The sequence below is a fragment of the Dermacentor variabilis genome, chromosome 1, assembly GCF_050947875.1.
Source record: "Dermacentor variabilis isolate Ectoservices chromosome 1, ASM5094787v1, whole genome shotgun sequence".
Classification (NCBI taxonomy): domain Eukaryota; kingdom Metazoa; phylum Arthropoda; class Arachnida; order Ixodida; family Ixodidae; genus Dermacentor; species Dermacentor variabilis.
The window spans coordinates 96,753,257-96,768,872 of NC_134568.1; the positions used below are offsets into that span (position 1 = coordinate 96,753,257).

The window sequence follows — 15,616 nt, forward strand, 5'->3', positions numbered from 1 at the left end:
TTTTATATTAATAAAGAAAAGCCAGTCACAGTTTGTTGAACAGTTTGCTGGGCTCATTTTATTAACAACCTCTCCTTGATAGATGGCAAGACTTCATATATTTATGCTGTCTGCGTGATCCACGTACGAACATTTCAAAAAATTATTTTCTGCATTTGAAAAATAATGCCTTTTTGTGTCTTCTCACATTAATAGTAGACATGTAGAGCCATCTAATGATATATCACATACATTTTTGAGCCAACCACCAAAGCTATTTTTTGACCATCAACAAAGAGCCTCCTGCAGAAAATTACAACTTTGCAGTTATTTTTCAGGCGATCGGCTAAACCTTCGAAGCTTTAAATATTTTTTGGCTAGGTATACTATGTCAACCGGGCTACCATGCTACATTTAATTTGTGGCTTCTGGGTATTCCTGCGTCTTGAGGAAAAAAAAATCAAACTTTGCAATTTTAGTGGCTTTTGCCGGTGCCAAAGGCACCCAAAGTATTCAAATATTTGAAATATTGGTTTGCTGTGGTAGTCACATCACTTCATTGTCTTGCCATACACACGCTTTGAGCAACTCAATCATACAATATACCTTTGAAAAAGAAATGTTGATTGATGCCTTCTGGCTCAGCTGGGCAAGAACAATAAATTTTCGTCAAAATGCCAGAAAATTTTTGGGAGGAAAAATAAAACGGGGAGAATGCATTATGAACTTCAACAAACACGTGGAAATTGTTTCAACTATATCTGTAACGGTCGAAAAAATGCTTGTTGATTTGGTGTGGAATGACCGTCGTACAAATGTTGCTGGCAATTCTCAGCAAGCAGTCTGAAGACTGCTGCACTGTCATCACAGTATAAAACCTGTGTATGGCATGTTTCTTCAATGCTCCATTCTTCCATCCATCCTATCACAACACACACTTCAAACAAGAGACTAGACGTCATCTTTCTTATATTACTCACAAGAGGTTGCCATCATTTGGCCCTTTAAGAAGACTTGCATTGGGCCCCTTAGGACATATTCGACTGGAAGGTTGCATCATCTGGTCTTCATGGGTGCTGGTACCTTTAGAGAACCTGCACAAATGACCAATAAGTCCATTATAATTGTTAGCAGTTTTACAGATGCAAAACTGTTTTGCCACAGTAGAATTCAGTTTGCACAAGGTGCTTCAACACGGTTGGAGCTATTAATACGAGCTCCTTCTAAGTCTACACATGAGAGACAAGTACAGTGTGCTTAGAAGCGTTTCTCCGGTAAAATCCACAGGCCATTAAGGTTTCCCGAGGACATTTCTCGGCCCCACGACATACCACACTGCACAGGACACAGTTGTATGCAACATCTGCAGTTTATAAAATTTTGCCTCATAATCCAATTTTCCTCTCACTGTGCGTCAAGTAAGTTCTTCTTCTTTCTTCCTATCAAAGCCCAGTGCATAGGCAGAATGACAGTGGACCACTAGTTAAAGTAGAAAAACACATTAACACTCAAAATGAGTTGTTCTTTATTTAAAACAAAACAATAAAGATATAGGGGGGGGGGGAGCCTTTACTTGACTATTGGTGGCAGGAATTATATGGTGAATATGTGAAGGAAGTTAAAACTTCCTTCAAACTCTAGTTGCTTAATTTGTGTCCTTTTGCACAATACAGTAAACCCTCGTTCACCTGAACTCTGATATTTCGAAATTTGGGTTGTCGAAATTTTTTTCCGGTCGCGGTGTCAACCCGCGTGCTTTTAACCTCTTATCTCGAAAAGGTTTTGCGCAGGATTCTGGATATCTCTAAATCTCGACTTCTAAAATACCAGTAAAAAAATTCGCCTCCATTCCACCCTGTGAAAGTGCATCATATACAGCGAAGCTGTTACCAACAGTAGACAAGAACAACTGATGTCAGATATGTACCCCATCTGATGGTAGACAATGTTAGACAAGCACCACTACCACAAGCGATGTTAGACAACTACAAACTGCTGATGTAATACTTTTATTTTGTTATAATTGGAAGTGCAGCAAACATCCTCAGCCTTCTAGGCCCTCCACCTCCACAATAGTGCAAGTGCACTACTGAACTAATTGAATTTTTCAAAGTACGGTAAATTGCATCAGAAAATTCCTAAAGTACGACTTACACACAAGCTGCAGACATGATAGCTTTGGATTGCAATTCGAATATACGAGAAAACGTATTTCTGCTACGCGAAAACTCAGACAAAGCCCTTTTCCTTTTCCAGCTGCCGTGTGAGGTCTGTCTGAGTGGCCACGGCCACTAGGTGGTGGTACTGCTTTTGGGTGAGCACAGCACGAGCCTATGAAAAATCCCAACCAACTAGAGGCTAACAGTTATGCTGTAAAAGGCAACAAGGCATCATCAGCAGCATCGTTTGCACTCGCTTTTTACCTGGCGGCAGCTTGCCAGCCATGCCAGATACCATGCTGGGCCGTGTGCTCCGCTTATCTTTCCCCATTCTTTCTTTCTATCACCGCTCATGCACACTTGCTGGACTGCTTGCTGCCACTTTGTTGTGGCCTCGCAGCAGTGATGAGCCGGGAGTCGTTCTTTCTTTTTTCCCTCCTCTCATATGAGACACTGTCAGTGACACATCGATGTGCTCACAGTGTATTAATCGTGACCTTGAGCAAGATGATCGGCACATTTAGCAGGCATGACCAGCCTATGCGCTGTGCCCAAAAGAAGCCAGCTTATGAGCCCACAGGAGTTCAGCGAGATCATGGCTTGATAAGGATGCCTGCCTCGTGCCTCCCGCCCGCAGGATGGGGAGGCGTAAATGCTGCATCACTTGTGGGCGTCTGCTAAAGACGTGACAATTGTGCTCTTCTATTAGTTTCAGTTTTTGAAATTGTCTGAAATTCATTACAATGCAGCATGTAGCAGCGCCAGTTTTTTGGATGTCTGGAAATGGTTATGCTCGAATGACTGGCTTCAAGTATATCGTTAGAATCAATCGTCCAAGCCACTGTCAAGCATACTGTCTTGGTATTGCCAGCAATGCCGTTGCCTGTAGATGCTGATGTCGCTGGTGCCGATGCTTGCGATAGTGACCAAAAATATTCGTGGACAATTTTCCGTGACGATGACGGGAAAGCTACAGGCCCACGGAGGCAATGTGCGCACTAGCGGGAGGGCTTCTGAAAAAAGTCCTGCACGTTCATCCAAATTAGTTTAATCTGGGGAAGAGAAAACATGAACGCCTTATTTACAACAGCTAAATTAGACGGAATACACCATTTAGTGTTAAAGGTGCTTCTTTTGCAGCTTTTCCCTGCCGCGGCTGGGCAAATGTAAAACAGCTGCTGCGCATGGAAGCTGTGTCGACTCAGCGTCTGTTCCGAGAAACCAAAAGTGATTCCACCCAGGTGTAGAAGCTCCGCCCCCATAGCTTCCTCTTCATTGCCACAGAGTATAGTGGTATTTTGGAAAGGCTCCAAGGCATCTATGCAAGGCCCGAGGGTTTCGATTTTCGTGATTTTGCTTATCTCGAAATTTTCCCCCTTTTTACAGCTTCGAGTTAAATGGGATTACTGTATCATGAACTAACGAACACCCCTTTAAACATATGAGCACTTCATTTTCAACGTAATATGTGATAATGTAGCCTAATGAGCTAGCATATGCACTGCAGACCTATAGTAGTTCATTTCTGATTAAAATTTAATCTTCTAAATTTCAAACAAAGAACATGATAATACTGTATTTGGGAGGTGAGAGGTGCATTCATTATGCGGGGTAAGGTTTATGGGAACTTTCTTGAAAAATCTGTTCGATAATTTAGCTTTGCAGTAAATACACATGTCCACTATTTGCAGTGACAGCTTCTTGCAAACAGTGACAGCTTTACTGTTTTCAGCCACCAGAAAGCGAGATGTTTCCGATTCGTAGCGAGCAACTTGCCGTGCTGCTTCTACCTGTAGCACACGCAGATTCTGTCAACATCAAAATGCCTTCCAGCAGCATGATTCCCCTGCTCCACCGCATACTCCATGGCCTTTGACTTAAAGCTGAGTGTATGACTGGAATTAAGGCCCATTGCCCACGTCAAAACGCAAGACATGCACAAAAGCGAGCATTAGATAATGCCGTCATGAAACAGCTGCCTGCAAAGTAGAAAAATAATCATTCAGATCCCACACATTGTGGGAATCGGTGTAAGTGGAGCTTTAATGAGCTGGTAAGACAAAATGGCGCATTGTAATAAGAAAAATGGACAGCAAACATTGATGAGGAATGTATTCTGTAACAGTCATCAGCCACGATGGCATACTTTACACAGCAAAACCATTCCACACATCAGCAAAATCAGAGTCCTTGGGATGCTCATTGAGAGCAACAGCTCTAACGCCGCGACAGTGGAGAAGATCGTGACAAAGTCGAATAATGCCTTGAATCTCATACGACGCGTAGCTAACAGACAACATGGCCTTAAGGAAGAAAATCTCCTCAAGCTAACACACGCCTTTGCGCTATGCCACTTCACTTACGAGGCGGCCATGCACAGATGGAAGGTAACGCAGAAGGACAAACTCAATGTACAACTGAGGAAGCTAGTCAAACTAGCGCTGGAAATCCCCAAGAACACCGAGACAGAGCTCCTGCTGCAACTGGGGGTGCACAATACCACTTGAAGAAATCGCCGACGAAGAACGGGCTCAATGGACAAGACTCTCTGGAACCAAACCAGGTAGAGAAATACTAGCCAAACTAGGTCATGACACCACAGTAATGGAGAATCTATATCAAAGCGTTCCGACGGACACACGCAACTCCTACACGGTTCGCCCACTCCCGTGGAACATGAACCCCGCGCACCATCAACCCAGAAGGCTGGCACGCGGATCGTTCATCCTGCGCGAAATATGTGATAAGAAGATAAGAAGATCTTAGCCTGTTTCGTAGACGCGGCACAGTACCCGACCAGGAAGGCCTTCGTTGCCACCACAATCAATAAGCAAGGTCAAGTCGCAAACGCTCTCACAATCAACACCCACAAGTCCGAGATAGCAGAACAGGTCGCCATCGCACTCGCGCTCACAGACCTGACCACCACCCACGTCTACAGCGATTCACGCTCGGCCATCAAAGCCTTTCAGAAAGGAGCAATTGCAAGTCAAGCTCTACAAATAATCAATAGATCCGCACCGCTGCAGCATCACACCATCGGCTGGTTCCCGGCACACCTCGGAGATATCGAGGACGCCCCTCGCAATCTCAATGAGATGGCTCACAGGCGCTCACAATCCGAATGAGATGGCGCGCGAGACCTAACCCTCTGCGACGCCACCTATTCTGGTCGTGACCATCCCAGCGAGAATCGGGACCCTCCCTCCACATATAACGAGATAACAAAGCACTTTTATCTAGACCGCAGAATATACAGCACACCTCACAATAAGCTCACCAGGCCTCAAGCCCTCACGTTCAGAATGCTTCAAACAAACACGTACCCCACGCAAAACAGACTACATCACTACATGACTGACCTATACAAAACATCATATTGCGAAAATTGCCATAGCACACTAGACGTACATCACTTGCTCTGGCCGTGTGGTCGGACCCACGCAAACAAGGAACAAGACTCCGCCAGGCTACAAGAAGCATTACGCAGCACGGACCTGGCGGAGCAGCTCTGGGCCGTCCAGCAAGCCTACGATGCGGCCAGGGAGTTACAACTCCCGGTCCCAACGTGGGAGTAGCCCGCTCTATGGGACCTTGCGTCCCGTAGCTCGCAGGACCTTTCATTAAAGTTATTCAATCCAAAAAAAAACTTTCTGTGTTACTAACACTTTCACAAGATTTCGTGCGACTCTGCAGTGGACACACTGAAGTAGATGGCTGAAAGCATTCCTGACAACGTGAGAACATAGCAAGCTAGCCATAGCACCAGGAACGCTGTTGGCCATATATGCCGATGTGTTTGGTTCCGAGTCACGTGAAACTTTACAAAAGTGATTGTATATTCTCCATAGCAACAGCTTGTACTCAGGGAGACAGCTCACGATGACCACTACAACCACGATGTGCCAAATTGCAGAGACATAGGCAAAGAAAACTTTGCTTTAAAAAATATGGCTAATGTACAACTCACTGGTTCACTTTCCTCTAGGAGCGCAAATTGTTTTGATTGTGTGTCACAATGGCATCATGATGGAAAGCAAGTGAACCAAGAAACTACGGCCTGGCTATTCGTTCACAAAACTGCACGAGACCAAAGTTGGGGGGTGCATTTATTTGCAAGCGCATTATAGTGTAGGTAATATAATGCACCTTATGCAAACAAGGTAATAAGAATTTTCAATTGTTACAAATTGTAAATGATAAGAACGGACTTACTTGAACAACTTCCGAAGAAACTTGGGCCTAAATGCTCGTTCAGTTATCGATTTAGGAGGTGGGGATGTAGCCTTGTCACTGTAATAAAATTGCACCAGATGAACATATTGTAAATATAGAGGCATAGAAAACTTTCACAGATCATTCATATATATTGCCACACACGAAGGGAACACGGTGAGCATGTGCTGATGTTCACAATAAAGAAGGCCATTCTTGGGCATTGAGAACCTTTTTTCACAAGGCAATGTATTCTTGGACTATATGATACAAAGAGATGGATGCAAACACTAACAGCTTATAGATAAAAAATGAAGATTCCTCCTACTCTATTTCATAATGAAGAGTGTGGCTCAACTACAACCCGAGTATGTATGCAGTGAAGCACAACTGCAAATTTTGCACAAAATGTAGTTATGCTTGCAAAGAAACACAATAATGTATAACACGTCATAATGAGCTTACTACCTACTGATCTAGATATCTTATACGAAACATCATTAGTGTGGGGATTTTGAGTAAATTAACATAATACAAGAACAATCTTAGTTGGATGGTGCAAGGGAGAATAACCTTTTCCCAGCAGTGGGTGTTATTTTGTTGGTATTTCATTCACAATGATGGTAATCAGTGAGCAGAAGAGAGCATGAAACTTTGCAAAATGCAGTGCAGCAACACTGTGCAATACCAGAGGAGCAAGTGGTTGTTTGAAGACTGCTCCTCTGAACACTGCAACCTTGTTTTCATCTACAGAGAGTGCATCAAGATGTCATAACAAAAAGAGCAAGGTTTCATTCACTAAACATGTATTGCCGAGTGTTCACTCTATCTAAGATTCTGTGTAATGAGTTTTCAGTTCTCACAAGCTTTGCTCACTTTAGATGTCATCTGAAGAGACAATTTACCTTTTCTTTGTAATTTGTTTTGTTTTTTGCTTCAGCGCCTAATACTGTGAATGATGACTGACCTTTTGAGTGATACATATACCTCGCCTTGAGTGTCAGCATAACACATTATGTCACACCATATTTGCATGAATATAATGTGTTTTTCGTTTTCATAACTGCCAGCCTGAGAAACCACATCATATTATAATCAGACTGATGCTCTGAATACAATTAATGCAAGATTTAAAGCTTATGTTGCACTTCACACTATGCCAAGCTAAGCCACATGGCGACTCAGCCATGCAACAAAGCCAACCTGGCAATGCAGATGTGTGGAAGAAAGGTGCAGGTCTGTAACCAAGTGATAGTGCAATACAGCAAAGAAAGCTATGCAGAATGCAAAGTTCCAGGGCTTCTTTGTCTCCAGGATGCATTGAAATTCTACCATGTATTGCTATGTAAAACAAAAGTAAGATGCTGTTAACGCGAAAGAGCACAGCCAAAGTATGCTAGCTGAGTCACGTACAGCGTCTCACTTCCAGAGGGCCAAATTAGTATTCTCGATTGTTCATTTTCTGGAATATTGCTTTTACTTCATGTTGACTGGCTGAACCATTTCACTTCATTAAATATAAAGAAATAACGAGCCAAAAAAAGACGCACACAGGAAACATATAAGAAGGCAGGAAACAGCTTCTTTCCTGTCTTGCATGTTTCCTGTGTGCATCTTTTTCTGGCTGGCTTTTCTTAATACAATGCACCAACTAGCCCAACAATGTGTTTTACTTTACCATTTCACTTCATTTATTTATATCCCATAAAAATGGAAGGGGCCACAGAGAGAAGCCACAGAAATGGCTTGAAAGTTCTTTAACCCTCTGTTACAGTGGACAGGATGCCAGTCATTCCACTGAGGCACTGTGTTGGACACCATGTGGTGTAAAACTGAAAATATCTCTGTATGTTATCAATTGAGAATAGGGCTTTGGGTTATTTCACAGCCATGATGCTCATGGCACGACAGCATGAGTCGGAGCACCAGCTGAATGATGTACTAGAATTCTATTAGCCATGCTGCAGAGACTAGCCACAGTAGCCATGGTATGCCATACAGTAGTACTGAGATATTGTGGCAATCATAAAAGGCTTCATTTAACCACTTGGATGACCTTTACTTCTATGTGGCCAGAGGAAAGGAAAGTTTCATATGTCTTAAAAAAGATTTTAATGGCAGCCATACAGCTGTACAGCTGGTGGAAGTTTTGAGTATTGGACAGGTAAACTGGGCAACTTGGCAATGATTAGTGCCTTAATCTATCAGCATTCTTATGTGGCCTGGTCTTCTATCAGCCTCTACATGCTTCTCAAAGTACTCAAAATGGTGGTTTTCTGACAAGTCATGTTGCAAAACTACATTTTCAACGGTGGCAGACATTAGGCTTCACAAGTGCAGCTTCAAAATTGTGGCCGCACATGCTCAGACCACACAAGTGACAATGGCCCATTGATGAACATAAATTATTGCTTTCCAGAGTATTCAAAAGAATAAAGGTTACTTAACATAATCTTGATATACTAACCCCTTTGTTATGTAATCAAAACTGTGTTAGCAACCCAAAATAGCAAAAACCTGGAAATGTGATTTTTGGCCAAAACTCATGACTTCTGACATCATGTCCCAGTTTAAATTAAAAGAAAATAGAAATTACCTGACAGTTATAAGTTGGGTTTCTTCTTTGGAGGACCCCTCTGAAAGAGACAGAAGTATTAAGTGAGCCAGTTCACTTTGGGTAGTACTGCTTTGGCAACAGTTTCGCATGCAGGCAAACCTGAATGCGCACAGGCAGCACTTAACACAGGCAACATCTAATCTGAGTGAAACAGCAGCATTAACTTCATTTTGGATAACAGCAGAAATAGATTTAGGTTATGCTACAATACTTAAGTATTGTGGCATGGCATGTTATCAGTAGTACAGTGAATAGACAGACTCGGCAATCATGTGCAGAAAGCTGTGTATTTAACAGCTGGCTGTTGTATATTTCTCTCATGATGTCAGAATATAACAACATGCCACAAGACAAATATGGCCAGCATGAACAAAGCAAAACACAATTAACTGGTTGAGTTGTGATGGATTAAGACATTGTTTTCAGCACTTTGGCACAAAAATATACACAGGGACAAATTACGGGAAACAATATAGGAGCACTGAATTTCAAGTGGAATTCTTGTTTATTTCACTATGCTTGTGCTGCAGTCTTTTGCGAATTTTTATAACACATGTTTGCAATGTTTTCTTTATCGACAGGGCAGTACAATACTCAAGCTGTATGCTTAATTACATGCATTTGTTTGCTGCCTAGGTTGATAATTGCAGCCTTCTTACCATGCATATTATGAATGAATGCTCAAGGGAATTGTGCAAATTGAGGGCTGCTTCATGGAAGAGGAAAATAATGTGTTCTTTCTGTGGATAACTTATGGACTTTTCATTATGAATTTTTGTGAAAGGAAGTTGTTTGTGCCTTTGCTAACAAACACAATGTGGAGAAAAGAGGCCCTTTTTCATGCTTTGAGAAGTATTGTACACTGCTAAGCAACCCAACAACACAAGGAAACTGGAAATGCAGTCGAACCTTGTTATAACAATGTCACATCTGACACAAAATACCTTTGTTACATCTGCTATTATTTATTGTGAACATACTGGTATTGGCAACAACAACAAAATCGCAATAGGATCTATGTGAAAGAAATGGAAGCATGATGCATGATGTATGAGCATGATGCATGACGACAGCAAAGGGTCTTCTATCGATTTTCATGGCCCATAGGCTGTTACAATACAAGTCATGTGAACATACTCAATTACAAATGGGGTTTGTCCCATTAATAATATGTAACTGCATGATCAGTGTGATAACATAGGATCAGCATGTTGGCTAGTGAGATGCAGGATAGCCACGCTGTTGGCGAAAACACGCATGCACTCTCAGAATGTGCCATTTCAACTTGCTCTTGCTGAGTATTTGGTATCTTTGCTACCAGAATAAACATATTAAGCTGCAAGCAAACAAATATTCATTTTGCTGTTACTGATATTACCTTAGAGCTTGCATTTTCAGTTTCGAGCAGTAGAACACTCATTTCAGTGAAATGACCAACCAAATTTTATATTTACTTTGTTATATCTGATAAATAATTAAACCTGAGTTTGTCACATTGAGGTTCGATTGTATGCACTTTCTTACATGTTTGGGTACATATAACCTACATTTGCAACACTGGAATCTGCAACATAGTTTGATGGTATGCCATCAAAGTGGGTTCAAGCTTCTGACTGCAAGCAGTTAAGGAAAAAATTATACAGCAGTTTAATATAAATGAAAGCACTACTAGTAAACTTTTTTGCAGAGTTTTCTTGCAGAAGAAGGGTCTAAATACAAAGAGATATTGTGAAAACCATGGCAATAGACTGTTGACATCAGTGCCATAATTTTGGCTGCAAAAGTCAAGATGGGAAGCATGGGCTCCACTTCTTTTTCACTAAAAGCAAGATTATTCTACTGAATAAATGCAAAAATAGTTCCAAATGAGCAAACTACCAGTATAGCATCATCTAGTCTTTTCCTTTAATGTCCCCTTAACATGCAGAGAAGTGAAACCTCATTATAATGAATTTGGAGTAAAGTAGAACAGAACAACCGCTTGCATATGACCACAAAAGTTTCGCACTGAACAGCTGTTTGGTGAATTGGGCGAGTTCGATGAATGCAAGTGGAAAACTGTGCACCGCTGTATAAGCTCACTGGCCGCTAGCTGGACAAAGTGTAAAGTGCAAGAAAACCACTTTTTCTGTACAAATGAGTTCCTTCAGACAACTTAGGTAGTGGCCCATGCTGTCTTTGAAAACTCAACTGCCAACTCATATTTTTCACTGCACCAGAAGAGGAAACATGAATAAATTATTAAAACCCTGTGAATTAATACACAGCCCAGCTGCTGTTTGTCACATATGCTTCAAACGAAAAACAAGATTTTCTGCCATGGCCATGTCGTTGAAACAACTCTTATGTGCACTGAACTAGCTCCACAGTTGGCTAATGACAGCCTGCATGTTTGACCACATGTACACCGCGTTGGAAAGTGCACGTTGCTTTTCTACCCTTGTTTCTACCATTTTCATGTGCTCTAAAAGACCTAATCAAAGCAAGTTGTAGTTGTGTTGCTGATCCTTCATACTGATCATCTCCAAATGTTGTCATTCCTTTTAAGCAATGCTACACCGCTCAAATGTCCACCTTCACCAAATGTGTTAATATACAGACCAATGGCCAGCACATATGGCAAGCGATGCATGTAAGAAGCTTTGTGCATAGTGCCCTTTGTGTAGCAGGGACATCTGACCTTGGTGCAGCACAGAAGACAACAGCATCACGTGCAATGCTATGTTCATCATCATTGGTGGTGCCCATTCAACCCTTTGCCAGGCAAAGACATGGGACCTTTGCCATGCATGGCAGCATCCAACACTGTTTCAAACAATACATGGGATGAAATAGCCATTGCTTCAGGAAAAATGGTCTGTTCTATCCATTGGTAAGGAAGCTCGGGGTCATTAAAACAAAGTAAAAATGCATGCACTTCTATGAGATATTGAAGGGGGATTTCGTTTTGTTCGTTTTCATGATTATTTGATCAACTCATTTTGTGATAATGAGGTTCAACTGTAATGACACCTGCATTTCTTTGCCCTAGACGCACATCTATCTGTGCCCATGCAATGTGCTCAGTGTGCGCCCAGAGCTTTCACCAAGCATGCAGAGCAATCTACATAAGCATGTCAAGAGCACTTGTAGGATGGAGGATTGTAGGATTCATACAGTGCAAAACAGTGCATGAATAGGCTGACCTTTAGTGGACGGTGCAGATTTGGTGACAAGGGTCAGGCCATCAGTCTGGGCTGGGGAGGCATGGCGGCTTCGTGGTGGGACGGGGGGAGTGCTCTTAACCAACACTCCTGGCTGTATGCCCTCAGAACCAAGGAGTGGACGGCTGCATCAGAGCAGAAAAGACGTGCGTTATGTGCACGCATTCTGGTAACTTTTCAATTATGCTAAATATTCAGTGTGCAGTTGCAATGCTATAGAAACTACACAGATAGTGCAGTGGTAGAACGCACATCACTCCACTTAAAAGCAAATTAATAATAGATAATTGTTTTTCCGATGAGAACCAGGAAACTGCAAACTATTGGCCTCGCACATGACTGAGGGCAGCGCTGTGAATGGCAACTGGTGATATCAGCAAGAAGACTTTCATCTGCTGTAATAGCATTTCAACTTGTTTGTTCCTGTTGCTGGTGCATATAGACATATCATGCTTCTCTCAAATTATAATTTCTCATTCTTTTGTGCCTTGATTTTAAAATATTCAGCTGTGTTAGGCAAACAAATGCCACATTACTGATATCTTTCATAAATCAGCAGCCACGGCAACAAGACATGCCAACTATGGTCATGCGACTCAATTGCAAAACATCACATAAACTGAGTTGAAATACAGTCTGCATCACTTGGGAACTTAACAGCAACCTTGTGGCTCAGTCACAAATTAGCACACTGACTATGCTGCAGTGTAAAGTTAAATTCAATGAACACGTTTCGTTATTTTTCCACTCATTTTGTGATGTATAACTGATGCTATCGTCAGCAAGAAAAATCTCGAAATTCTACTGTGGGGCAATTAATCTGAAAAAGAAAGTATTAGTGAGTTTTCCAAAGTTTTGCTGAATTGTTTTATTTATACTTTATATATATTGCCTTGCTGCAACAGAATTTCATGAGATAATCATTTTTCAGTCCATAAACGAATGCACATTTCGTTTAGTATGATGCCCTGCAATGGGTAGAGGGGGGTAGGGCTTCAGGTTTCTCTCTTTGCTTCCTGAGAGTCCCAGGCTGTCATATTTATGTACACAGGGTGTTCCACACAACTTGAGCCAAACATTAAAAATATGCAAATGCCAGGTAGCTGGACAGAAACAAGGTAATGTTGTTCGCTGTCACTTGGAGATATTCTGATTATTTTTTGCATTCTGCCTAATTACATAATTAGTCTTAATTAATCAACTTCTCAAATTTTATAATTAGATGAAAAGTGTAAATTCAGAAATTGTTGAGTAACATGAAAATTTCCCGATACAGCTTTCTGTTGCTCAATACGGGCTACATAAAAGTGTTTTTCCGAGCGTGAAAGCAGCCCATGAATATGTACACGCAAAGTGCCTCAAGTGGACAGTCGCGCGGGAATTTTGCATGTATTTGCGGGCTTCTTTCACGTTCAGAAAAAACACTTTTATGTAGCATGTATTGAGAAATAGAAAGCTGTATCAGTTTTTCCTGTTGCTCTACAATTTTCTCATTGACACTTTTAATCTAGCTATATTTGAGAAGTTGATTAATTAATTAAGTCTATCTAAATAGGCAGAATGAAAAAAATAATCTGAATATCTCCAAGCGACGGCAAACAACATTATCCTGGTTCTGTCCACCTATGAGGTATTTGCATATTTTTAATGTTTGGCTCAAGTTATGTGGAAAACCCTGTATACAGGGTGTAGGTGGAAGGCCCAAACTCCACACTTCCAAATAAAATCATGGCTATGCCTCTAAACATAACAACAACTTCTTTTCAATGCACTTTCGCAAACGTCAGGCCAACCACAAAGCACTATGTTGCCAGTGAAAAAATATGCTATATTCTGTTCATTGGAAAGATACACACCAAAGCCAAACTGTTTCATTCACTACTGTAATGTAATAACATTTGTTCGTTTCACTTGTAAAATCTCATCCTTCACTTGTGCCTGCTACCAATGGCAGGAGCAAGGAAAGAAGCACACGTCAAGAGCCCAGCCAGTAATTTGTATTCCTCATTTCTGATGCAGGTGCTCAACTGACTGACGCATAAGGGCTGAGCTGCATGTTTTGCGACTTGTTGCTCAATGCCAGTGGTAATGTGGAAGCAATCAGATTTATTTTTCATGTGCATAGGCAAGTCTTCTTTGCCAGTGAACTTTATATTCATATTCCACATTATGTAAGAGAAAATTTGATAGCACCACACACTACTTAATTTTTTGTTTTTTACATAGTGTTTTCTGGTGGTGCTCTATGAGAGGTTCCACATACGTATTTCATAAACACCAAAAATCTGTTGCACTTATGTTGTGAAAATCTGTCGCTGAAAATCTGAAGATGTACTGAGAGATTCATTTGTAGCAAATATTTATCGATACTTCACTTCTTTTCACTAGTTGCCTGAAGCACAAGAAAAATAGAGCATGAATTTAGAAGTTTGATATGCACTATTACTTTCAGAAGCAAATAGTGTTAAAACATAGCAATGTGGAATATAATTATGTTCTTTACCACAACCACGTTCACCAGCAATAGAGGCTTGTCTCTGAAGAAAAGGAGAAGCACGCTTCAGTCACTTAATCGGGGCTTGACATATTGACAAGCTTGTCGGCTTAGATTCAAAAATTAAAACCGGGGGGGCCTAATCAGCTGTGCCAAGCAGCCTTCACAAAGCCAGCAAGTAGGTGCAGTGTGGTGGTGGAGATCCCTACAAGAAGTTACACGTGACAAGGCCCTTCCATTCTGTGAACAAGAACCAGCAGCAGAGCTGTGTTATTATTAAAACACACAATGCCCACTGGTGGTAACAGTGTGTATAGGACACAGGTGGCCATTAAACCAAGCCTCAAAATGGGCGACGATATGCGTCGACCGAGACGCAGTCAAAGGAGTGCACAAAACAAAACATGCTTGTTTGTAATTTGCAACTGAGCATACTTTCCAGTTAATTAGCTGAATGAAACTTGGAAAGACTAGAGTTTTATTCTAGCGGACAAACATGGGGCTGTCCATTTCCCTCCCATAGAAGCCCATGTATTGACAGCAGACGGGAATCGCACAGTATTTACAGCTTCACTGTGAACTATGTAATTATGAAAAGCAGATGAAACTCGGCGTAATGTTAGAGTCGTCTTAGCGGCTAATTTTCATATAATTTGTTTCGGGATACTTTCGATAAAACAAGAGTTACAGCTGTTTTTTGTAACCAGACTCCCTCCATAGATGACCATATACTGACAGCAGACAGGAATTCTGTAACGTCTACAACTTCGCTGTGAACTAACTAATTATGAAAAGTAAATGAAACTCGGCATAATGATAAAGTCGTCTTAGCGGCCAATTTCAGTGTGATTTCTTTCCAAGATACCTACATTAAATTGAGAGCTACAGAGCATTCGCGAGAAACTAGATGAACATTTATTCGTGCCAACACGACGCGTAGATGGATGGA

At 41.4% G+C, this 15,616-nt stretch overlaps 1 protein-coding gene across 1 annotated transcript in view; it reads right to left on the bottom strand.

Annotated features, from left to right (window-relative positions):
- Positions 1-15,616, bottom strand: part of LOC142581388 (uncharacterized) — a 74,069-nt gene that overhangs the window by 19,789 nt on the left and 38,664 nt on the right. Inside the window, exons 10-13 of the mRNA XM_075691206.1 lie at positions 12,156-12,298; positions 8,950-8,989; positions 6,354-6,431; positions 960-1,073 (exon numbers count right to left, since the gene is read on the bottom strand). Of these exons, the coding sequence (XP_075547321.1) occupies positions 960-1,073; positions 6,354-6,431; positions 8,950-8,989; positions 12,156-12,298 (375 nt within the window). The remainder of the gene's footprint in view (positions 1-959; positions 1,074-6,353; positions 6,432-8,949; positions 8,990-12,155; positions 12,299-15,616) is intronic.